The sequence below is a fragment of the Mya arenaria genome, chromosome 14 (assembly GCF_026914265.1).
Source record: "Mya arenaria isolate MELC-2E11 chromosome 14, ASM2691426v1".
Classification (NCBI taxonomy): Eukaryota; Metazoa; Mollusca; class Bivalvia; order Myida; family Myidae; genus Mya; species Mya arenaria.
This window is the reverse complement of record NC_069135.1, coordinates 12,586,963-12,614,745: the sequence shown is the minus strand read 5'-3', so window position 1 is coordinate 12,614,745 and position 27,783 is coordinate 12,586,963. Positions and strand designations below refer to the sequence as shown.

Sequence of the window (27,783 nt, the reverse complement as noted above, 5' to 3'; positions counted from 1 at the left end):
TCAGTCTGACTAGGAAGTAAACACAGCGAAGTGAAAGTAGTGTGTTGCAAAATGTTTGCTGTCAAGTGTTTTCCCTAATTTGAAGTGATATTTCCTGTATAAATGCTTTAAAATGGAAATTTATGTCGCAATTTCCGATTTCACACCACCGATTGTGGACGGTTCTCAAAATATCCTGCAGTTTGAAAAGGGCGACCAATTTGAGATTTTTGACTGCCATAAAACTGATGCGGACTGGTGGGGTGCCAGGGCACTGAAAACGAATACAGTAGGATATGTACCGTCTAGATACATGCAGGTATTGTCTGATTGATTGTTATTAAAAAAGTCAAGCTATTGTCATCAATGGAGTTATTCAAGACATTCATTTCTAAAATAATGGTTTGGGTCATGTTGCTCAGTGTTGCTTACATTGTAACGAGTTGTAAGCTTGATTTACTTGGAAAGACTAAATTAGCAACCACAGTCTACTTGAGAGGCAATTTTATTTTGTGCCTCTTCTTCTAACAATTACAATGTAGTGGCAATATATTTACCTAAATACATATATATTTGTATATTTACCCAGAATGTGTGGTATACATCAACAGACAAATGTAGAATTAATAATGTCAATCCCTTGTTGTATGTCAAAAAAACTTTGATTATTGCGCTTTCTTTTACCAGAGGCCACCTTAATTATGTGTAAGTGTATTGCGACTTACAAAAAGTTATTGTTATAATATTTCTTTAGTCCAAATAATTGTACGTTGACGGATTTTTTTTTAGATTTTTGATATGGCAAATCCTTCACGTACAAATTGTTTAGTATCAAAAGTGGGTAGCTGTTCCGATCAGGATTCCGGGTTAAAGCATGTAGCGTCTATAAAATATCATAAAAACCAGAAATATTACCAGATAATGTTATTTTATATTAGTTCCGTACACAAAAAAATAAATATCCAACTTATAATTATGAGTTTGACGGTTTTTCTTCATTTCATTCTGTCAAAACATAACGAAATATACATGAAGGGCACCTGCAAGGCTTTAGGGCACAGTTTTAAATCGCTCGGAACATTTCGGTCATGGCCGAGTTGTTACGATTGTATAACGAGGTCTATCTCGAAGCTTTGTCGGATAGGCCGAGCTATTACAATTGTATCGAGTTGTTCCCCTTCGCATAATTGTTGTCTGTTTCAGTCAACTTTCGTTTTATTGGAAAGGTAAACAACTTGTTTTAATGCATTAAATGCTTGTTTAGTGCAAAATAGCATTTCACTTACATGGTAAAATATAAATATAACTCTTTATGATCAATTTCAACCATAAAATACTTCACTTAAAACAATTTCAATATTTTTAAAACACACCCGTTTTTTGCACATTCCCGTTTAGACGTTAGGGATTGGAAGAATCTCGTATAACACGTCTGTTATTTTAGACTTAATATTTCTTATACCCCAATTTCTGTAAGTAAGATGTTTATTTTACCATGTAATGATACTTATGAAGTTACACGAAGTTCTTATGCATTATTGTTTGTAAAGGAGCATATTTAAAACCCGTGATTTTCACCCATCTAAGTTTTTGTTTGATAATTTGAAAGAAAATCTTAACTATTTAAACCACTTTAAGACATTGATTTTGCAAATTTAGAAGTAAAAACGAAATTTCAAATGAAACTCACTTGATGTCCAAATGTAAAAACACACAAAAACTATGATACATGTTCAGCAATATCAAAAGAGAAACATTTTGGTCAGCTGTAGTAATAGTCATGTACATGTTGTACGTTTTCAATTAAAATGATATCCATGTATGTCATTTTTATCATGACTGTTGTGCATCTTTTGTGATGTAAATAAAAAAAATCCAAATCCTTAGATAACATGTTACAGGCTAGCCTAATAAATATAGGCAAAAATTATTAGTTTCAAACATATGATTTCAATGCAAATGTCTGATTCTGAAACATTCAATTTGATTGCTACAGTTCTTTTTTAACTGTAAAAATGCATTATAATGTTTTTTTCGCAACAATTACCAAAATTGATTAAAGCCAGTGATTTTTACCAAAGTTGATTAAAGCCAGTGATTTTTTATTACTTAACAATCATAAAGCTATCTTATATTTGTTTGATATTGAAAACACTGGTTTATTCATGTTTTGTACACTTCAATAAATTGATCTGATTTGCATATATTATTAACTACTTTTTTAATGCTATTCATAAAAGAACATGCATAAAAAAAATGGTTTTATCTAAGAGTTACATGTACGACAGAAACTATTTTAAAATAAATAAGACTTAATTTAACTTGTAAGGCTATTATAAATATTAAAGTGTACCATTTAATTAGCTGTGTGGAGGCATTTATGTTCAATAACCTAATCAACACATTTATCAGTTAGAGTTGTTCTAAACAAATAGATTGTTAATATAATTAATGCTGTATATTGTATTTGTTTTCAGGTTATTTCAATTAATATCCTAATATTTTTTTCTGATAATAATATATTTTTTGGATGATATTAAATCAAATAATGTTTGTCTACTTGATCTATTCATTATTAATGTTGTGGACTATACAATCAATGTTTAGCTCAGTAAACCTGTTAACTCCTATCGGTGGGTTAACTGAAGTCACAAAACAAGAAATTGGTTGGAGTAGTAGTTGACAGCATGCTTGACCTAAAAAGAGGAATGTTATTCAAGTCATGGTTTATTTGTATTCTTCATGGCCTATCATGTATAAAGCTTTTTAAAGTATATACAGTATGCTGAACAGTTCAGTGTGTAAATTTGCTGTAACTGAGAAAGACATGATTGAAGAGATATATAAATCTATATAGCTTGAAACCAATGCAAAAATAAACCATAAAAATTAACTAAATTTGATCTCAATATTATAACATACATGTATTGTAAGATTACGCTTATATATATGGATAAATATAGACAGATTCTTGATATATATGAAAAAAATCCTATATTGGTGATTTGCCTTAAGCCCAATACCTTCTGCCATTGCCTAAATCCCATCCCTAGTTAAGATAGTTTGTAAAAATCTTTTGGGTCAGATAATTTCAAGGCTATAAAAATTGTTCAAAGGTCAAACCTAACAAAGTGGTGGTCTCTTTCAGGGTCTATCAAAATCATGTCAGTCAAAAGTCATCCTGCTTCTAAAGTCCCCCTACATGTACCCATGACATTAAGTGCTTTCAAAGAAGCACTCCATCACATGTTGAAGAGGAAAACACTTACAGAAAGGAAATACTTTATCAAACATCACATTTTATATCTGATACTGTACTATTTGATTAGGGCATGCATAATGTTCCTTGAAAAATGAATTTCAATCCAAACATTTATATCAGATCTGATGTATTTTAAAATGAAGCATATTCAAATTCATTGACTTTTTAGTTTTAGCTTTATTATTTTGATCCCTTAAAGCTGCACTCTCACAGATTAACCATTTTTACAACTTTTTTATTTTTTGTTTTGGAAAGAGCAAATTTTTGCGTAAATATCTCCAAACCAATGATATAAGATTGCTGACAAAAAATCAGATCGTAGATTTTCATATTTCTGATCGAAAATGATGGTTTTATGGCCTAACCGTTAGTAACGGTTTAAGAAAAATGTATAAAATATCAATTTTTGAACTTAAATACAAAAATCTGCGATCTAATTTTTTGTCAGCAGTCTTATTTAATTTGTTTCCATGGATTTTCGCAAAAATTGTTTCTTTCCAAGACAAAAAATAAAAAAATGTCAAAACGTTCAATCTGTGAGAGTGCAGCTTTAAGACATTTAAAAGTATTTGTTAGAGACTAATGGCTTGTAAATTGTGCAGCTTTTTGTTTTTGATTACTTTTCCCAGTTTCACTGACAAGGTTTTTGAAATAAGAATAAAATCTGAAATTGAAGCTTAGATTACATAGTGTTATTAGATGAGTATTTCTGCAGGTATTCCCAGTACAGTCTGGAGCACTTAAAAGCAGATCTCCTTCCTGCTTTATTGACCGTGATTGCAGTGTCTCCCTCTATGATTGGATTGTCAGCACAGACAGATTGCTGTTTATAAAATCTGATTGCCTGATGATTGAGCTGACAAGTTTAATTACAAAGAATATACTTTCTATTTTCAGTATGAGGAAAGGAGAGTAGGAAAGTTACTGCCCAATAATTACAAGGTATGTACAGTACAATTGTGTGTACATAAAGCTGATGATGACAGTAAATATGTGTATAGTTAGCTCCTGATGTACACATAGCTGATGATGTTAAGGTAGCTCATAATGTTCCGGTAGTTGAAGATAAACAGGTAGTTCACGATGTTAAGATAGCTCATAATGTTCAGGTAGCTGGTGATATACAGGTAGCTCATGATGTTAAGTTAACTTTTGATGTATAGCTAGCTCATGATGTTCAGGTAGCTGATGTTGTGTATGTTAAATAATGTAGCTCATGATGAACAGGTAGCTGTCAGATGATGTACAGGTAGCTGATGATATACAGGTACAGGTAGCTGATGATGTACAGGTAGCTGTCAGATGATATACAGGTAGCTGATGATGTACAGGTACCTGATGATGTACAGGTAGCTGATGATATACAGGTAGTTCATGATGTACAGGTAGCTAATGATGTACATGTAGCTGATGATGTACAGGTAGCTCATGATGTACGGGTAGCTCATGATATACGGGTAGCTCATGATATACATGTAGCTAATGATGTACATGTAGCTGATGATGTACAGGTAGCTCATGATGTACGGGTAGCTCATGATATACATGTAGCTAATGATGTACATGTAGCTGATGATGTATGGGTAGCTCATGATGTACAGGTAGCTCATGATGTATGGGTAGCTCATGATGTACAGGTAGCTCATGATGTATGGGTAGCTCATGATGTACAGGTAGCTAATGATGTACATGTAGCTGATGATGTATGGGTAGCTCATGATGTACAGGTAGCTCATGATATACATGTAGCTAATGATGTACATGTAGCTAATGATGTACAGGTAGCTCATGATATACATGTAGCTAATGATGTACATGTAGCTGATGATGTACAGGTAGCTGATGATGTACAGGTAGCTCATGATATACATGTAGCTAATGATGTACATGTAGCTAATGATGTACAGGTAGCTGATGATGTACAGGTAGCTCATGATGTACAGGTAGCTCATGATATACAGGTAGCTGACGTATACAGGTAGCTAATGATGTACATGTAGCTGATGATGTACAGGTAGCTGATGATGTACAGGTAGCTGATGATGTACAGGTAGCTCATGATGTACAGGTAGCTGATGATATACCGGTAGCTGATGATTGTACAGGTAGCTGATGATGTACAGGTAGCTGATGATGTACAGGTAGCTGATGATATACAGGTAGCCGATGATGTTTAGTTTGGTAATGATGTACAAGTAGCTGATGATATACAGGTAGCTGATGATATACAGGTAGCTCATGATATACAGGTAGCTGCTGATGATATACAGGTAGCTGCTGATGTACAGGTAGCTGATGATGTAACAGTAGCTGATGATTTACAGGTAGCCCATTATATACAGGTAGCTGATGATGTATAGGTACCTGCTGATGTATAGGTACCTGCTGATGTATAGGTAACTGATGATGTACAGGTAGCTCATTATGTACAGGTAGCTGATGATGTATAGGTACCTGCTGATGTATAGGTAACTGATGATGTACAGGTAGCTCATTATGTACAGGTACCTGCTGATGTATAGGTACCTGCTGATTTATAGGTAACTGATGATGTACAGGTAGCTCATTATATACAGGTAGCTGATGATGTATAGGTACCTGCTGATGTATAGGTAACTGATGATGTACAGGTAGCTCATGATGAACTAGTATTTAAACTAATGATGTATAGGATGCATATTATGTACAGGTAGCTCATTATGACAGGGAAATGGGGGTCATATGATGCAGTACTTAAGCAACCTCACTAACAGTCATGCATCTTGGTATTAAGTCCATTAAAATGTTGAAATGTGGTTACATTACATGACAATTATAACTATTTTCTCTATGCCTTGAGGATATAATCATGTTAAGATGATTTTTACCATATTCCATTAATTATATGCAGTGCGACTGCTTGCAGATCTGACAGACATCACTAATAACTGCCATCTTTTACCAGACCAAAAATTTATTTTTGTTACTTTAATTCTTTGTCCATTGTAAATTTGGCCCAAAAGTACTAGTCCCACTAACATTTTAACAAGCTTAAATTGTGGGTCAGACAGGTTTAAAACAAACTTAAAACAATGACACTCGGCATTATTTGACACTTTGCTCCATTTACCGTATTACACATTGAGAAGCTAAATATGGTAAATGTATCCTGTTTTTCCAGTTCAGGGCATCAAGCTACTGTTGGAGATATTGCATATGTAGTTGTGGGCCACCCCTGTTTTTCAGCTCAATTACATTAATCATACCTTTCAATTAACAATATGCATCTGGTTATAAGTATCTCTTGAAAAAATCCCTACATGTAATCTGCAATTAAGTCTCAATTCAGGGTTGATTTAGTTTTGAACTTTCATATGTGATAACATCTTAAAACTGGTCTCTCGCTGGAATATCTCCTTGTGTTTTGTTAATTCACCAATGCTCTTCAATTAAGTTTAAATTAAATTGAACTAGAAATGTAATTTCCCTAAGTAATTAAATATTTTCAATTTTCCTGCCCTGAATAATTGGTTTTCAGATAGTAGTATTTGCTTTTGACAGACATGTTTAAAAAATAGTGAAAACATAGTATAATTTAAATAGTATAATTTCACTGCTACTATCCAAGTCTAATTTCGATGACTGTGGAAATGCGTCTAAAACCTTACTTCAATAATTTTATATATATTAATAATTTCATGGATCTTTGTATATGTTTTCTATTAAAATATCAATATATTTGTTTAGTTCCATTACAACATAAACATGTATGACATAATCATTAAATCATTATGTCTCCCCCATTCATGGGGAGACATATTGTTATTGCCCTGTCGGTCAGTCAGTCCGTCAGTCAGTCTGTATGTCACACTTTGTTTCTGTTCAATAACTATTGAATGCTAAGACCCAGGAACTTCATACTTGGTATGCTAGTTAGTCATGACTAGTAGATGACCCCTATTGATTTTAGGGGTCACTAGGTCAAAGGTCAAGATCATGGTGACCTTGAGGTGAAGAAACGGTTTAAGCTCAATAACTAATGATCCTTTGGGTCCAGGAACTTCATACTTGGTATGGTAGTTGTTCATGACTAGTAGATGACCCCTATTGATTTTGAGATAAAAAGGTCAAAAGTCAAGGTTACCTTCAGGTAAAAAACGATGTTGCCAGTGACCTTAAGCTTAAAAATGGTTTCTGCTCAATAACTAAAGAACGCTTGTACCCAGGAACTTAATACTTGGTATGCTAGTTGGTCATGACTAGTAGATAACTCCTATTGATAGGTGAGATCAGTAAGTCAAAGGTCAAGGTCGCGGTGACCTTGAGGTGAAGAAACGGTTTCCACTCAATAACTAAAGAACGCTTGCACACAGGAACTTCATACTTGGTATGCTAGTTGGTCATGACTAGTAGATGAACCCTATTGATTTTGAGATCAATAGGTCAAAGGTCAAGGTTGCCGTGACCTTGAGGTGAAGAAATGGTTACCGCTCAGTAACTAAAGAACGCTTGCACCCAGGAACTTATGTATGCAAGTTGTTCATGACTAGTAGATGACCCCTATTGATTTTGTGATCAGTCCGTTAGTCAGTCAATCAGTCTGTACGGCACACTTTGTTTCCGCTCAATAAATAAAGAACACTTGCACCCAGTAACTTCATACTTGGTATCCTAGTCAATCATGACTAGTAGATGACCCCTATTGATTTAGAGATAAGTAGGTCAAAGGTCAAGGTTGCCGTGACCTTGATGTGAAGAAACGGTTACCCCTAAGTAACTAAAGAACGCTTGCACCCAAGAACTTGATATGCAAGTTCATTTTAGTTGTTCATGACTAGTAGATGACCCCTATTGATTTTGTGATCAGACCGTTAGTCTGTATGTCACACTTTGTTTCCGCTTAATAAATAAAAAACGCTTGCACCCAGGAACTTCATAGTTGGTATGCTAGGCAATCATGACTAGTAGGAGACCCCTATTGGTTTTGAGATCAGTAGGTCAAAGGTCAAGGTTGCCGTGACCTTGAGGTGAAGAAATGGTTACCGCTCAGTAACTTAAGAACACTTGCACCCAAGAACTTCATACTTGGTATGCAAGTTGGTCATTTAGATGATTTCTAATGATTTTGTGATCAGTAGGTCAAAGGTCAAGGTCATGATGACCTTGAGTTGAATAATGGTTTCCGATCAATATTTGAATAAAGGTAAATGCGCCCAGGAACTTCATACAATGCAAACTTTGTTTACACTTTCAGAGATTAATCAACAACTCTTTATTATTCTGGTTAAGGTTTTGCATGTAACCACATTTAAGTCAATATCTCAGCGAATATATCATGTATTGCATTGAAACATTAGATATGTATTCCCAGATAACACTTTTTTGAATATAATGCAAATTATGGGCCTTTATTATTTGATTTAGACATTCTGGTTAGGGTTTTGCATGTAAGCACACGTAGGTTAATACCTCAGTAATTACTGGATGGATTGCATTGAGACTTTATACAATGGTACTCAACCATCCAATCTACTTAAATAACCAAGTAAGATAACTCCAGTTTGCATTAAATTAAAATAATGGCCCCTTTTTTATTCGACATAGAAATTCTGGTTAAGGTTTTGCATATAACAACTTTTAAGTCAATACCTCAGCAAATACATCATGTATTGCATTGAAACTTTACACACAGGCTCCCATCTATTTAACCTTCTTATTTAATCAAGTAAGATAACTCTATCTTTCATAATATATAATTTTTGCCCCTTTATTATGCGACTAAGAAATTCTGGTTAAGGTCTTGCATGTCAGCACACATAGGATAATATCTCAGCAACAATTTGATGTATTGCATTGAGACTTTATACAATGGTATTCAACCACCCAACTTAATTGTATAACCAAGTTAAATAACTGTATTTTGCAAATAATGGCGCTTTATTATTAGACTTAGAAATTCATGTTAAAATTTTGCATGGAACCACATTTATGTTAATATATCAGCACACCATGTATTGCATTGAAATCTAATCTAACAGTGATCCATGCATGTTTCGCCTAAACGATTCAATCATTACATTGAAAAGTGGCGGAATAGTCGAGCGCGCTGTCTCTGTGACAGCTCTTGTTTTCAAATATTTTGAATGAAATATATGATGTCACTGGTATATTTTCATGAAATAAATATGTTTAAACCAACCAAATACGAGTGTCACTTTAAATTATTACCTCTTAAACAAGACGATGATTTTATTTTCATTGGCTTAAATTATTGCCTTTAAAACAAAATGATGTTTGTATTTTCATTCGCTAAACTTACTGCCTGTAAAACAAAATGATGTTTGTATTTTCATTGGTGTATTAACTTACTGCTTCTTAAACAAAACAATGTGAGAGCTTTCATTGGCTTAAGTTACTGCCTCTAAAACATAACTTTGTGCATGCTTAACTTCCCCCTGTCTTGAACATTCTATGTAATCTAGATGTAGATGATACATGTGGTGCATTTGCACTTTAACACTTAATGAAACGTATTGAATTATTTTTAAATATGTTAAAAGTTTAAATGCATGTTCTATTTAATATGCATTCTATGCATTAATACAGAGCTAATTTATAAAAGATCCTGGGACTGAATGTTCCTTTATTAATATGTATGGGAATGGTAGGAGCTCACTTACAAGGCTGTTAACTGCCTCAGTAAAGAAGCATAATTAAAATTAATCATAATTAATATGATATATATGATAATATTGCTACATCCCAGGCATCAGATAAGACACCTTTTCATTCTAAAATTAAAGTTAAAATCTCATGGTCTGTTTTGTGGCTATTGTCATCTGATGCAGTTCTATGAACTTTCTCAAAAAAATTAAGATGCCCAACTCCAGATTGACTAGTTAAATGTGCTGAAGTTTGCCCATTGCTTTCCATCAAGTGGTCTTAGGCCACACCAAATTAATTATTTTGTTTGACTACAGGTTCAATTCCTGATTTCAGCTGATTTGAGTTTGGTTTTCCACAGGTCACCATATATCTATAACCATTTGGTTCCCTCTGATTACACATTCTTACAAAAAATAAATCAATAGAGTTTGATTAATTTGTTTGTAGTGTTTTAATATCCCATTTTACCTCATTGTAAGATAAATGTTTTTAAAACTTTCAGCTTCTCTTTCAATTGTGTGATTTGTTGTTCCAGTTGTTTTATTAACCTTTGTTTTCATACAGGACAATGTGTACAATGTTTTCAAATTGAATGTTTCTCATTTTGAAGGTACATAGTACAAAGGTCGTTATTTCAAATTTTAGTCCACCAAACTGGTCCCCGTAAGTTACTTAACAATAGCATCCCTTGTACGAAAGAGAAATTTGATACTTTATTATTGAAACAATATGAAAACCTTCACTATATCCTTTCCTTGGTTGAAGGTGATCGAAACTTGGAGTACATGGTTTAATCCTTTAGAACTAGATTAGTACTGACTACATCTTTGCAAGTGATAAATACATTGATTTTCATAATAAATTAAATTATGATGGAAATTAAGAATATTTTTGTGCCATGAAAGAAATTTCTAAAATTATACAAGCATGAATTATTTATATGGAACAAATAAAGATAAGAATAATGTTTGAAATATTAATGTGAGCTGAGACAAGGGATTGGTATTCAATGAATTATGTCCATGTCCACATATGGAGGAAGTTAGACAGCGTGCTGGTCAGTGTTCATGATTCAATGATGGAAATTATGCTTACACAACAAAGGAACAAAAGTGTAATTTGTTTTTAGTTAATTCACCTGTGAATAGCATAAAAAAATACATGGTGGAATGTATCATATATACACTTCCGCTGGCTGGTCCAGCAGCCCGGCACCCAGATGCCAGGTAAACATTTTACACTGTCTGTAATATAGTAGTTGGTCATAATACCATGGTTTTAGATATTTGCTTTCTAGTCCTGACTCTTTCTCAAACCCTTAGTTAATTAGAGACAATTGCAATGGCCAGTTTTACACAAAAAGTCAAGGGGTCACTATTGCTGTTTGTTCTTTTCCTCAAAATCTTTACATCATATTATGGCAGTCTTGCATTCATAAAGAGTTCTCAGAATTTCTTGTAGCCTGTTTGGGTTAAACTTTGTTTAATTGCAAAATGGTGGTGTGCAAAAAAAGCAGATATTCTGTTCAGCAAATATTGGACACTGTTGCCCATTCTGGAGAATTTTCTTCTACATAAATATAGCACCTTGTCTGCAGTCATAAATTTCATGTTGCTTATAGCAACTATTTTGCTCATTTAACTCAGCATGTGTGACAGAAGACAATAATGATTTTGATATAGTTACTGCAGATCTAAAAATACCAGGAAACAATGGGATATTATTTTGTTCACCTCACTTGCAGCAGTATGATCAGCCATGTATGAAGGGATTACATTAGCTGAATGAGGACAAATTGTTACATACATGTACCCAGTTGATCCAGTTTGTCCTATCACACAGGTGTTCTTAGTCCTTGTGTGGAACTTCACAGAGTACATGAACAACATTAGGAATATTGAGATTCATATTTAGAATTGCAGTGCTATATTCATATACCGGTATCTTCTTTGCATGGCACTTGTGAACTGATTCATATTATAAGTATTGAAAGATTTAGAAGATTAGAACTGCAGAATGTCCCTAGATAGACAGTTGTACTTGCGCTCCCGTGAGCCGCTAGTGTACCAGTCTCAGATCGTGCTGTCTCGCCACATGACCAAGATTCCAGTGTGCCACAGGTCCCGTGAGTTTCGCTCCCTCTCCGTCTCTGTGGCGACCAAGCCACATCTCCAGGGACCCAGATCGCACTCCCTCAACTACCGCAAGGTCAGGATATGCTGGAATACTGGTTCAGCTTAAGCTTTTGTAGCTGATGTAGAAATGGACTCAATTCATTGAGGAGTAAATGGAACAGTTTTTCTTATATCTGTATATCAAGACTAAGATGCAACTATTTTGACAATGTGTTTGTAATAGATATATGGGTGTATGTGTGTATGGATGGGCAGAATGTGGTAGAGAATCTCACACTATTCTTGTAACCTTGCCAGGTCTTGCCAATTGAAGTCCAACTCTGTCATCAATTACCCTTCTGATTATGCTTATTTAATGTTATCTTTGGAAACATCTTTAATTTATCTCGAGGAAAACTGTCCTGCTTCCTTAAATTTTAAGAGCAGTCGGGGGTTGTGCAGATCCAAATTAAGTATATCTGACCATACATCTACTTCTGATATCCTACTTCCAAGATGAAAATCAGAATGTGAATAATTACGACAATGTAAACAAGTGGAGGAAATTATTGTTTGAATAATCCTCTCATCCAGTGTGTGTTTATAATTTCCCAAATTGTGTTTAACATTTATCAGTGTTTATAATTGTTCTCATCTGGTTTGTGGAATCTGTGATGTAGAAGGCATTGTTTAATACAATCAATGTAATTTCAATCTGCATCTGTTTGCAAGAAGTTAATGAGTGATTGTTATAACTGTTATATGCTTAACTTACTCGAATTGAAATGATAGTGTCTTAATTAGCATGTTAGGAGATAGTGATATATGGGAGTGCTTACAAAAATCCATGCAGCAAGAAATCACAATTAAACAAATATTTGAAAGCTATTGTGTTAGGTCCTCAACCCTAATCTCTAATCATTCACTATGCTAAGTGCTTTTCAAGGTTCAACATTAAAGAGCGATTTATTAATTTCATTATCAGAATGTCAGCATATTGGAGTGTTTACAGTGGGTCATATCACTTTGCTTCTATATGGAGCAAAACAAGTGTATGTACATAACAAGATAATTAAAAGCCCCCTTTCATTTATCACCAAGGCCAATGTACTCCGTATAGGTAAACTGACATGGCTTTCAATTATCATTGTAGTTGTGGTAGGAAAGAAAATGAGGTAACATAAGACATGGTGTGAGTATCGGTTAATATGCTATCAAAATAGAGTGCTAAACTTTCAAATTCATTTAATGAAACTCAATTGCACTCCTATATCAGCTGATACTTTAACTTAAAACACCTTCTTGGTCTGATTCCTAATTTATTTCTTAGAATGAAACAAATTGAATACATACAAGTTAGTAGTTTTTATCCATTTGTTATAAAACTTTGTCAGAATACTTGTCTACATGTTGTCTTGAACATTTGTAAATATGGGTCACCTCAGGTTAAAAACTAAGTCACTAGGTCAAGTCTTAGGAAACATTTTCCCTATGTCATAAATTAATTTTATTATCCAATTGTTATGAAACTTTGTCGAAATACTTGTCTACATGTTGTCTTGGACATCTGTGAATATGGGTCACTTCAGGTCAAAATCCACATCACTAGGTCAAGTCTTAGGAAACATTTTCCCTATGTCATAAATTAATTTTATTATCCAATTGTTATGAAACTTTGTCGAAATACTTGTCTACATGTTGTCTTGGACATCTGTGAATATGGGTCACTTCAGGTCAAAATCCACATCACTAGGTCAAATCTTAGGAAATATTTTCACCATGTCATAAAATCTTTTTTTTCCATGAAACATGAAACCTTAAGTTGTTTGTTTTTCTGCAGGATATTTTACTCACATTGAAGTACACTGTAATAGAATTTTAGGAAAAAATACAGTTTTTCATGACATTTGGTTAGTTTACATACATACACACACATACATACACGCACACATGCTTCCACACTGGCACACACCCCATTGGCCCATCAGCACTACAGACAATGATTGTATTTCAGGATCTTTATATTTTGTTTCTTTGGTGTGTCATCTGGGGTCAAAAACTAGGTCACTGTGACCTATCTTTTAGGAAAAGCTGATGTATTTATTAAATGTTCATTTTTCCTCACACAAGTGGAATAGTTTCTGCTGATCGTCATGAAATTTTATCAGGTTATTTGTACAAATAATATCTCTGATTATTATAAGTATGGGTCTTCTTGGTTAAAAAACTCAAGGTTACTTAAGCTCAATTCTTAGCTATATGCAAAATTGCATCATCAAATAAAAAATCCGGCTTGAATGCAGCGTTTGCATTGGCGTCTTGTTATTTGAGTTTTGAAACATTAATGTTTTAAAAGTGAACTGAGTATAGTTTTAAATTTCATAGTATGGATTCAATGACTTAATCTTCTATTATTATTGTAATTTGAATTATTTTAAAGTCACTCTACTCGAGTGAACAGTGTAGAAAACATCATTTAGATCTATCTTCCTACATGTGTTTTAGCAGTTGATCTAAGATAGGTGTTATATTCCTGGGGTAAGAATATATTGCTTCAGTGGTAAAGATCACCTCCATCAGGTCCCAGTATTAAGTGGCCTGTAATCACAAGTTGCCCTTGGCGTTATTTGATTGTGGAACCTCATTATCTCTCTATAATTGCCCCAGGATGGGGCAGATTTAAAAAAAATCAATGGCTTTTCGACAAGTTTTGAGTCAGTTAAAAAAAATCTTAGTTCTGCTATCTACCAAATACTTTTTGTATGCAATAATCATTTACCTTATTAGGCTGGTTTGAGAATTGCAAGTAAAGCAATGTTTTTCTTTTAATCTTAGGACATGGTACATTTATGTATGGCATGCCACAACTGTCTAATCAACATAGGGTTTAGCTTAAGACTTATGGAAGGCTGTGCTGCATCCTGTTTTGGACTAAGCACCCTTTTGGCTTCATGCAGTCCAGCATTTTCACCCTGCTGCCTTCACATAATTTAATGCTCTAGATAATCAAATATTTCTTTTGTTTTGATTAAAACTTATAATATGACTTATAATATTATTATAAATATATCCATATTTACATATTTGGCAGTTTCAATTAACAGTATTCCTAGCATTTACTGTCAATTATGTTATTATGTCTAACTTATGCACCAGTCAATTGTAAAAACATCTCCCCTAGGTCCGGGGAGTAGCGGGGACTTGGACTTTAGGTCCAGTCAAGCCCGGGCAAAATCCCCGCCCTGCTGGGCGAACTTCTGGTAAAATCCCCGCCAAATGCCCCCGCACCCCAGGGACCCTAGGTAAGGCCCATTCCCGGCTATTTTTTTGCACCAAGACAAAACCACTGCATTCACCCGGCACTGCGGGACCACCTAGAAGGTAAGAACACGGCCCATTTCCCCGGCTATGCCCGGTATACCCCCTACTGTCTAACAAATTAGCTTTTATGTTTTAGACAATGACTTTACAATATTTGTTTATATTTTGTTCAGAATGTTGACAGAAATCTTCCCAAGTGACTATCATTTAAATATTCTTTATTTTCAATGTTCTATGTTAAATCGTATTATATCTATTTTCAGAGCGAGAAGGAGTGTTCGTTAAAGAAGTTAACTGCCATACAGAACGACCCAAACCAAAAATCCCCAGGTAACAAAACTCTGAACACTTCTCTCATTAAGTGTGAGCAACTCTTAGAAATGTTTGGAAGCTGTTTTTTCAAATAGCATTCCAAAGTGAACATTAGTAGTTTGTTTAAGAAACCGCTAGTTGCATGATGTATGTTGCTGTATCTGGAAGATATACCAACGGATGAGGGTTGCAGGATCTTGTTTCATCATGCTTCTGAGTGTGCCTGAGATCCCAGCTGGTTTTACAATTGTTTTCTAAGCAGATTTTCTTACATGAAGGCATGTTTTAGCCATTGTCCGTCTTATCGCAATAATCAGGGCATGTAAAACTGTAACATGCAGCCACACAGGATAGAAATCCTATTTGAAAAGCAAGTTTTAGTTCATGTATTGTCTGCATGTGACATTGTAATGAATGCTTGAGGAACATCTATAGATACTGTTATACATACAGGCCATCTGTTACGGTCCTGCCCTTGGAAAACGTGACAAATGATGGCCTGTTCACATCTCATGTTACACCAAATGTTTTCATTATGTAACTGATCTCTGGCCATCACAACGTTGGGTACATGTTTGGCTAATGTTGCATTAGAGTTCAGTCTGGATTGAATAACTCTTACCTAAATGATGGACAAGTATCATTCTAATATTTCTATTACATATCAAATGTTATCCTTAATTTGGTCTTATACTTATGCATATTTACCAGAATGATTTAATCTGATAGTTTTCTAGTGTCTAAAGTGCATTCTAGTTTTAGAAAAAAGTTGATAAGGCCACACCAAATTGATAACTTGTTCATCGGATTTTTTCCAAAAAATAATGGGGCGAGCGAGCGAAATAATAATAAAAATATTTGTTTTTCATTTTGCAAAAAAGAGGAGCGAGCGAAGAGCGAACAAATATTATAGTCATTAAACTCACTTTTCGTCACATGTTATTCACTTATTAACTAAACAATGATATTGTAAAAAGTAAAAGGATAACATCCAGTGAAAGAATGATAACACTAAAAGATAATTCTATACAAATATTAGTTTTGATATCAAACAAATGCTATTTGAGATCAAGCAAATATATTTCTTTAAACTATTTCATAAATGAGAGAACTTAAAACCAGTTTTCCAGTTTTTTAAACCTTTTTTAAAAGTTTTTTTTCAAAATACCCTATGCATGGCTAAGTTAAAGCCTGGACACAAACACCAATGGTCACAGCCACCTGCCTTCCCAATGGCATATCCAAATCTATTTACTAGGTTTTCCACTTTTCCTTAGGAAAACTTGGTTAAAAATAATTCTCTATTAAAATACATTGTCATATCTCATGCCATGGAAATGACTAGACAAGGTGACTTGAAAAATAACTCACAAAATGAATATAGGCATTTGCAATCAAATATAAACTACAGCTATCATTCTTGCATTGACTACATGATTGGCCTTGGTAGCCATCTAAGTTCTGGAAGAGAATTTACAAAAAACCTACACTGTATTGTAAATTATTTCAACTGAAAATATGTCACAGAAAATTCCGGCCAGCGCCAGATTGATATTAGGCTTTTTTTTATAATTTAACGCCTATCTTTTTTAAACTTGCGGATTTTCCTTATTTTTTTAGATATCTTGTTCAAATTTAGACAAGTAATTAAGAAAACATAAACATACATATAAAATTAAAAGACACTTTTACTTCTGTTGTACTGCAAATACTGATTGTGTCAATTTTCATATAAAGCAAGAAAATATTTCAAGAAAATACAAGAATACACAATATTTTTTCATAGAAAAAAAACCAGCATAAATATTTAACACTTGTATGCATTGATTTCCATATATAGTTTAAATATACACATGAACATCTAAAAAATCTACAAACATTTATTCGCAACACAAAGTGTGATTTATACCTTTTTCCAATCACACAGTCTGACACCATTTTTTTTATCCTTTTTAACTAATAATTACAAAATATACACAATCTGGCTTGTTTGATGTTTTTTGTGTGAATGGTAACACTCATGGGATTGCATGAAGCACATATGAATGTCAGTCAGATTAATTTTTAGCGTCATCCTACTGTCCACGAACATTGACTCATTGGTGACCAAGGCCTTCTACCCAAGCATGCCGTCGTTGCCTCATAGGGACATGAATTTCATGATCCGCTGCGTCGGAGGAATCTGAAATTTTAATAAGCAATTTAAAACATAAATGTTCATTGTAGTATAATGTAGTATGCATTACTGAAACAATTCGATGATAACACAAGAAAGGTGGTGCTCGTTTCTTGACCAAACTTTATTTTTCTATTACTTTACATGCATTGCATATGAATTAAATAAACACTATACTCAGATCTGTAGCAAAATAAAAACAGACATGCATAAATCATAAAATGTATATTGTATTTATGAAGGAAACAAATAATACAAAAACTGCATCATATTTGCTATATTAACAGCAAAGAAGTTAAAATACACACCGGAAGTTTTTACCTGGACAGGTGTAGTAGGCATAGATGACAGATTGGAAACTGTCTTTTCACTGTAAGGTTTATTCGAATTCCCGTCAAACATGTCCGAACCATTCCGAATTCACTTTGGATAATCACTGTCATTCACGATAAAATTCAGCACTTTTTGCCCAGTATATATACATTTACTTTTAGCGGGAGCCAAATTCAAACAACCACATTTGTCCAAAATTTAATCAAACTTTAAATGGTGGTAGAATTGTCATTTGTTGACGTATTAGTTTTCAAGAATTAGGAAGTGAACTGTTGCCAATTTAGTCTCGATCATCTAGACGCTTGTATCCGGGTCTATATCGTTCATTGAGTCTAATTAGAGCGGCTGCCGGTGCTTTGATAATTGTAATTGTTGAAAAACGCGGGGGAAAAGGCTACATTCTACTAAACAAATTAGCGCTGGTAAAAAAAATATAACATTTTTTTAAGATGGTGCAGGCGCAAGTGATAAAAAAATAAGAATATTTTTTTTGCTTTTCTGAAGAAATAGGTGCGGGAAATCCGATGAACAAGTTATTAATTTGGTGTGGCCTAAATAACGTTTTGTTATTTATTTTAAATAGCTATTTACATTTAAGAGAACATAACACAGTTATGGCATTTTTTGCATGTTTTTGATACTTCAGTTTTATAATGCATTTAATGTCTCATAAGGAGAGGTGTCTCAACTCATATATCATTCTGGACATATTTGAAAACTGACGAATACAAAAATAAACCAGACCATTTTACATTCGTCTTTCATTGAAGCACCTGCGCATCATTATTTGAAGTAAGTGACTGTTTCTTGTCTTAACAATTCAATGCAACTTGCAGACCAACTGATGCCAGAAACTCCTGTTCCTGATTATGAGGAGGCTGCAACGCCAGAAAACCAGAATGTTTTCACATTTGCAAAAAAATTTCAGAAAATTTTAACAAATATTCAAAAGATAGGTAATCTGTCTCTCGCAAGCTGAGCACATTGTAGTGTGTTGTTGTTCTCTTGTATCCTTGCACCACCTCCTATTTTTTTGTACGTTTTTTTTTTAGAGCAGCCTGGTGTTGGTTTTTATATAGTGCAGTAGTTTTTGTCTCATATAAAAAAATTGTTTGTCGAGCTATTATGTTTTGAAACAATGTTTATGCCCAGTGTGAGGTCAAATAAAACATAAATTACATCATTTTATGGAATGTTTAACAAATGTGTGGTAATGGTAACCATTATGGGCCATAAATTCAGTCAACATTCTTTAATAGTTATGCTTGCTTTCTACAAGCTTTTGAAGTATATGTGTAAAATATCCTAGTTCATAGTATTTATAGATAATGAAGTAAGTTAATAACTTATGTATTGCCCTTTGTTCTAAATTGAACATACACAATGTCATGAACTTTCAGTTTGGGCACATAATGATTGATATTGACCATTTATCAGGATCTGTGAATGATCATTGATCTTTTTAACAAATAATTATTTGATATACCATATACCAGGATCAATGGTTATTTATCTTTTTAACAAATAATTATTGATTGAGTTTGACAATATAAATTTCAGGCATACATTGAAATATTGATAGAACTTGTCAAGAAGAGGATTATATAGTGCAACTCAATGGTTTTGCAGACAGAATCTCACTTGTCCCCTCCACTATCCCAACCTGTTGAACTTGTGGTGATGTGATTCCCTGAAATTTTGATGTTGTAATTGTCTTAAATGGTTAAATATTTAATGCAAATGAAAGTTGGTATCCAGTTAATACTAGGTGAAAACAAATATTACCAGGTAAACAATAAAGAAAAAAATCATCAAAAGCAGCAAAAAGTACCTTGAAATTAGAATAAATGACTTTGGGGAGTCAGAACCCCATTGCTTTTGGCCATGAATCTCTCATGTTCAAACAGACCCTGTATATTTTTCAGGCGCTGTTTAATCCCCTGATTCTTAGTAGACATTTAAAATATTAGTTATACCGTATATAACTATAGGTACTATGATTAAAGACTATTTTTCCTTCAATATCTTCTTCAAAAATTGTGTCATATATTTTTTCTTCAATAATTGTGTCATATGGTGTAACTGCTGGTAGGTAGAAAACTTTGAAACCATGTATTGATTTGCACAGAAAATTCCCTTGAATGTGAACAGTCGCTTGAGAGGCTGCAAAAGTTCTAACATGAAGAAGCAATTATTGTTAAAATAGGACATGTGTATTTCAGTGGTGGAATATATGATAGAAAACAGATGTGAGCATTTAAATGCCTCCTGTTTCATTCTTACAAGGTGTATTAGATTTGAAACTCATTTCAAATGAGGTGAAAAATATAAATTGCCATATTTTTTAGAAATGTTTTCTTAAATTGAGACTTATTGAAATACAATTTCAAGTTATTAAACAGTAGTCACAATTGTCATGTAAATCATATTATATTTCTTATTATTTTCAAGAATTACAGCTAGTATAATATTCTTCACTTGTGGGTTAGCTCAATATGTAACAATTGAAATGTTTTCATATTTCAAACCCTGCATCTATCTATGAAGGAATTACACCCACAATGATATAGTGAAAAATGATGTAACTTTCCTTAGTTATGGAAGTATTTGGGTTGTGGTTGTAGAACAAGCAATTATTATAAGATCATGCAATATTTAATCTTAATTATATTTCAGCCTTTTCATTTTGTAGTTGAATATAAATTACACACTTTGAGGATTATTTACAGTTAAAGGCTTTCCACACTGCGATACAATCTTACTCTTGGCTTAATGATATTGCTCCTGGCTTGAATAATAATATTTGTTTGCTGTTGCATTAAATTGACATTATTTGTGAGGGTCAAACTAACTAGCATATATTACATTTCTCTTTTATGTCAAATATCTTAAGAATGAAGGGAGACTAGCGCTCTTATTTAAAGTGTAATTTCCTCACAAGTTAACTTTCATAGAGCAAATTACAATTTATGAGTTCAAGCGAGAGTTGATAGTTACAGATAAATTCAAGTTACCTTCTTAACAGTATTTCCTCCAAAATTTTTTTAATGCATCCTAATAAATCTGAAAAACAGTCTGATTCACAGTAGCAGTAAAACTTCATAGATTTTCTCATAGCGGAATAAAAGTTATATTTTTTTTAAAAAACTATTGAAGATTTTATGTTATATAACATTGGTTCCCTGTTTATTGTAGAAGACATGTACAGTGAACAGGAGGAGCCAGAGCCCGACTACCACGATGAGGCTGACTCCGCCTTACAGGATGAACCAGTGCGTGGGCGTGCGGAGCGGTCATCATCACAGTCGTCAGAGAACGGGCAGACTGGGTCTCGGAAACCACAGAACCCTTGCATTGAGTCACCTACCAGGATGGCGCTACACAAGGAACTGCTGCTCAACTATAAACGGTAAGAAACAAGAGACTTTGAATATTTAACTTAAGTACATATGCAGGAAGGATAACTATTTGTAACATTGAAGCATGTTAAATTATATTGAGTATTTTAGCATTGTAACTCATAGTTTTCATTTACATTAAGTATATTATGTAGAATGAATGTAATTATTTCATAGCATCAGAGGGTCATACATCATTAAGAAAACAATATATAATTGTTTGGCAACTGTTACCATTATCCCTCTACATAACATGTAAAGCAGTGAAACCAGTTTTATATCCATCTCCACAGGGGCGTGAATGTCCTGGAGAAGCCGGAGTTAAACAAGGTGCTACAGAACCGACGGGAGACGCAGAGACGGAAGGAGTGGGATGACCAAAAGAAAATGTCGACTAAGAGGACAAGCTTCGAAATGAAACTGGAGGAGCGCGCTAACAGGATGAAGGTGGGCTTAGGGATTTGTACATGGTGTATTAATTGAGTGCTCAAACTTATCTATGATATTAATCATGGCACTTAAACATTATTGTGTTAATCATTCTTGCTACAGATAAATGATGAAAGGGAAACTTTGATTGTATTGGCAAATGCCGCCTTGTGCCAAATGCATTGGTCCAACAAAATTGGTTCATTTTGGCACTTATATGTATTGCCCAGAGAATAACGAGGCAAAATCTATGGTTTCCTGGTACAGGAAGGATTTACTGCTCCTTCCCATAAGTCCTTCCCATAATTGATACAGAATGCAAAATTAATGGTTTTTTAATGGTCTAAATTTGAGGTTTCATTCTGTACAACTTGCTCTAGGGAAACAAGTATTTTGATGAAATACTTCTGGGAGGGATAATGTTAATGTTAGGTATAATACTTAAATCTTTGAAATACATGTACTTATTGAATAATTCAACACCTTTTTCACTCATTCCTGAAGAGCCATTAATTAAGCAGTTGTCAGGGTTTCTTTCACTCTGTTTAAAGTGACAGACAAAAATTATACTCAGGACAGTCTTTCAAATGATTCTGGTGATGAAAATTGGCTCCTTTGACCGACTTTAAAGTGGCTGTAATACTGTATCATAAAATAGCAAAAAAAAACAGAAAATTGTCGAAAACTGACATAAACTTGGCATCGATGTGTACAATACATTGAAAATTACTAACTGAAGTACCACATAGTTTACAATTTATTTAAGTTTAGCAGTTATTTCATATTTTTCCATTAAAAAAGATTACTGGGTATGTCTACCAGGTAGAACTCATTCCTTATGCGTGATTGGCTAGTCAATGTTATCACGTGATATTACTGAGGTAGGTGTTTAGCTTAATTATGTCACCCAATTAGAGTAAGCCGTCGTAGCTCAGTTGATACGACGCTGGACTGCAAATTTGGCAACACAGGTTCGAACCCGGCCTTCAACACAATTTCTTTTTTACAATTTGGTACTTTTTTTTTACAATTATGATATTTAAAAGTGTAACACATTCTATTCGATAATTGTCCTGAGATTCGTTACAGAAAAAAACTTTTTGTGTGTGTTTATTTGGAATTTCCTTTTTCTGGCAAATTCTCCTTGAAAGGTTCCCTGCCCCATTCCGCTAGAGCTGATCGAGAGACAGCTCTGATGCTGTTTAAAGTGGCCCTTTAACATATAGATATGCTTTCATGAAGAACATGGTTCTAACTGTTGATACAAACTGTATAAATAAAGTGACACTCTTATTCAAAATCAATACATACTTATGTATAACAAACAAATTTTGATTAATAAACATTCAATTTTTTTTTTTTTACTTTATATTGCATGTATGGAAAATATTAATTACTGATAACAAGTTTATAACCGTGTATTTAATAGCTGAAAAAGCAAAAATATTAGATGATTGGTGAATGCTAAAAGATTTACTGTGATCTACTGTCATCTCATAATGTAGAAATACTGTGTTTTCTGTACCTTTCTTTCAAATTAAACACAGTATCCTTCATAACAACCATTGTGTTCGGCATTTATTAATCATTTTTGGTGAATTAAAACAATTGTATTAAATATGGTAAATCTTATTTGGGAGTAATAGTGCATCTTTAAAATAAAATATGTTAACTACTACTTAAAGTGAGATTATATACGTATAAGGTAATAGGAAATCATACATATTTTATACTCGTTCACATTGAAAATGTCTATGGTTGTTTAATTGTTGCACTATTGTGTTTATGACATAGTATAAGCATTTCATCAAACTCTATGTATAACTTGAATTATTGTTCTCTTGAATTCTATAAGGAAAATAAACACTTATATAGCTATATATAAGGAAGCTACAGTTGCGTAGGTTTCAGGAAGCATGTAATGCCATCTTAAATGTTACAAAACAACTTTGTCATATTTTATAAAAACCATGACTGTCACCTTGTCTCTGAGTGAAACTTCATCGACAGAAAAAGCATTTACATTTTTACTTCTGTAAAGTATTTTTGTGTCTTAACATTTTTTCAATCTTTTTTCAGTCTTTTACAAGTATTAAATTAAGATTTAAATCTTTAGGAGAGTTGTACAGAAAATTGCAAAATTCTGAACTCAAAATGATAAATATTGCTGAAAACATTTGTTAACTGGTACAAATAAGGTTCAATGCAATATACCTTTTTTTGCAAACATTGAGATAAAAACAGTGTACTTAGCTTCGTCATGTTGGAAGTGACATAAAAATGTTGAGAAACATCAATGACCTTTTATATTGTAAAACATGATGGTATATCCCACAGCATGACAACACATACAGTCTGTGTATTCCAGGAGGATGAGATGAGCGCTATCAATGAAGAACCGACCAAGGATCAGCCAGAGTTCCAGAAAATCTTCACGAAAATCAAATCCAAGTCAAACGGGGCCGTAAAGTGAGGGCGTGGTCTGACACTTTCAACCGTGGATATCAACTCCCAGTGCTTTCAACCTCATTGTTATGTATTTATCATTTATTGTTAATGTTGTCAAAGTTTTATTGTAGGTAATTCAAATGGAGCATATTTTAAGAGGGTACCGTAAGTGCTTTAGTTGTTTAGGCTTATGAATGGTGAGATTGAATATCTAAATGTTCCTGATGCTGATTTTAAAAGGGCTACTGTTGCTAGCAGGCTTTTTTGAGAGCAGTGTGATGTTTAAGACAATAATGTAATCAAATGTGTATGTATTGTTGAAATGAAATTCTTATTTTTTTATAAAGGGTCTATCATTAAATTAGGAATTTCTGTTTAGTTTGAAACATGTGTCTGGTTTTTTCTCTGTATGGCAGCTTTGTAATAAAGTTATTGATATTAATTGTTGTGGCATTTTAGTGAAAAAATAGTTTGAATTGAATACCATTTTTGAATGTATACCTCTTCTGTTTTATTTTGGATTTTGCCAAATCAATAACTGAGATTTAAATATGTAAGCCCTATTTTGTGTAACTAGTTTGAGCCAAACATCTATGTTGTAGTGTCAGCTAGGTGTTATCTGTGGGCTGTATTCAATGTAAGCTTTATTAAGCTTTATGTCTTGTTAATATTTTGTGACACTTATGTCTTGTCTATCAACAGCTACATGTATGTTACCTTGTCATAAAACAACATTATGATTTGTCAGCCAAATGTGATTTGTCCTCAAGAAAAGATAGACATTTGATCAGGGAAAAAGGCTATAAAAGTGGGATGGTTTTCTTGTATAGAATATTCTGCATGCATGTATGAAATAAGTAAATTTTTACAATTGATTTACGCAAATACAAGGTTTTTCTCATCTAGGCAACGGATGATCATTCTGTAAATATTCATGAACGCTCGTTTTTCCATACAATGACGTCATCACTCAGGTATCTTGCACTATCAATATTTTCGTTCATTTTCTTTGTTTGGTAGAAATCAAAATTTAAGCCTGAATCAGATCAAATAAAGTCTACCTGAGTTTGTGGAAGCAATATACGCTGTTTTTCATTTATTTCTCAAAATCATGTAAATTTATTTCAGCATAATATATACAAAACAAAAGATAATCTAAATGTTCCATTTGCGACAGCCATATTTTTCCTCATCTGTAAATAGTTTATCACACAGTAAACTATTTATGCCAGTATATTTCATAAACATAATACAGTCATCATAAATAATTGAAAATGTTCAATCTAGTGAACTTTACTGATTTTATTATGACAAGTCACAAGAAGTGAACGTTTTTCACTGAAATAATCTGCTTGCTGAAGCTAGTTTTAATGTTAGCTGTTTTGCTAGATAGGATAGGCCATGCAAAGATATTTTTTCAGCAGTAAGTAGATTTTAAATGCTAGTAATTAAGTTTTCTCATGATGTTTTTACCAGGGTATAAGATGTATGAATTGTGTTCATAAACCTAGCTAGATACTAAATTACATGACAGATTTTCCATTGTTTTGCTCTACGTCTTTTGTCTATACAATGTACTCATGATTCATTTAGACATCAGGGTTGTTTAAGTGTGTTTCAAGTTTCTGAAAAATTAACATAGATTCACTTTTGGTTTACCAGTATATATTAGTGTATTGGAGACTTAAACATGGTTTAAGGTCAGTCAGAGCCTGGCGACCACATTAATTTGATACCGGGTAATTGCATGTTATGAAACATAATTGTGTTAATTCACAGGCCCTAGTGTCAAAACCAATCATGTCTATATTTCATGTATATAAGTCCAACTTCTTGAATCACATTTCATTTCTGTTAAAGGCTTTTTAATCTCAGACATCTAGTTAACAACTGCAGAATGTGTTTCTCCATGTTGACTGCCATGTGCTATAGATGTTAATTGCTTTCTTTATTAATTACATGTTGGATTGAGGTTCTAGTTGTTTGTTTTTTTTCTAGAATTAGAACGAGGAACTAATGTGTTGTTGTACTGTATGGTCTCATATCTTATTGACATTACAAATTACATAAAGGTTTTTATTTTAGCTGGTCTTACTTGTTTGTTTCGACCTATTTTCATGTAAATATGACATTTCAGTTCAACTTGACATATTCGACACTGATCTTTAATGCAGTGTACATTGCCAGATGTGTTTTTAGGTAAAACTAGTAACATGCTTTACGGTAACTGATAAAGATCTATTTTGTTATTTGAAACCCATTGTTTATTTCCTTTAGTAAATAATGTTATACCCATATTGGAGCACCATTCGAGGTAAACTAGTCATACCACAAGAAAATTTAGAAGAGTGGATTTCAATAAATTAAACACGATAAAGCATTTACTTGCATCATTCACTTAAAAGTTCTCAAGTGCTAGTAACTTTGCTCTTAAAAAAATGTTAGCAATCAATTTTTCAAAATTGCAAGGAGGTCTTCATGAAAAGAATGTTCTATACTAAAGGTAATCTAACCCTCAAGGCCCAAATACTTATGGCCATCTGTCCAACAAGGCGTTTTGGGAGCATTTCTTTGACAGATCTAGTTTATGTCAACATCTGAGGAACAATTTGAAAAATGCATTTGAATGCTCTATTTCAGGTTGAAATGGCTAAATCTTTCCTTGCGAACGACCTCAAGCCCCAATCAGCTGATTAACCATGTATTGATTGAATTTTTCGGAAGAGGGCTTACTTTTTTAGTTACGCTCCCAAATAGCACCACTTCTACTGCCAATTCCAAATACACCCCTGCCTACCACAAACATGCCCCCAGATTAGTGATATACCAGTATTTGTTTGTTACTTTGAAAATGTTGTAACTAGTGTAAACCTTAAGCATATCACTTTACATCGAACTTTTCATAAAATCAGATTTATAAAGATCTGTATTTTTCTACATATTTATCCACATATATGTCATCAAACAATTCTGTCTAGATGATAGTACAAGCAGTTGATCTTTATTTTGAAAGATCTGATTAGAATATTACAGCAGAAGGAGAAATAATAGGAATGGTTTTCAAATAAAAATATTTCTTCAGCTCCGTTTCTTTATGAAGTATTATTATCATCGTTAATTCGGTCAGTGGATTCTACAGCATTATATAAGGTTTATGACCGGTGTACACTTATGTCAACGATATAGTACATGTAAAATATTTCAATTTATCATGCATGTCCTGTGTATATTGTATTCTTAATAACCTTATTTTATTGCTGTATTTAGTGTCTAAATAGTGTAAAATGTTGTTACTGTCATTCTTTATGATGTATGTCAATTATCTTTAATTATAAAACAATAATAAAACTGTCCATAAACTGTCAA

The 27,783-nt window shown here is 33.3% G+C and overlaps 1 protein-coding gene across 2 annotated transcripts; it reads left to right on the top strand.

Annotated features, from left to right (window-relative positions):
* LOC128217285 (uncharacterized) lies at nt 1-27,783 on the top strand. 2 transcript variants are annotated; one of them, XM_052924323.1, is made up of 7 exons: nt 1-298; nt 4,139-4,183; nt 15,585-15,651; nt 18,979-19,098; nt 21,338-21,551; nt 21,834-21,987; nt 24,338-27,783. In XM_052924323.1, the coding sequence occupies exons 1-7, from the start codon at nt 113-115 to the stop codon at nt 24,440-24,442; spliced, it is 891 nt and encodes a 296-aa protein (XP_052780283.1). In that variant the 5' UTR covers nt 1-112; the 3' UTR covers nt 24,443-27,783. The 2 variants fall into 2 exon arrangements, with proteins under 2 accessions (XP_052780283.1, XP_052780284.1); XM_052924324.1 differs by lacking the exon at nt 18,979-19,098 and having other exon boundaries at nt 2-298.

Excerpts from the sequence above, each read along its gene's own strand:
- LOC128217285 (XM_052924323.1), top strand. The coding sequence starts at position 113 with ATGGAAATTTATGTCGCAATTTCCGATTTCACACCACCGATTGTGGAC. Across the intron at positions 299-4,138 it reads TACCGTCTAGATACATGCAG|TATGAGGAAAGGAGAGTAGG; the intron begins GTATTGTCTGAT and ends TTCTATTTTCAG. Across the intron at positions 21,988-24,337 it reads AGCGCGCTAACAGGATGAAG|GAGGATGAGATGAGCGCTAT; the intron begins GTGGGCTTAGGG and ends TGTGTATTCCAG.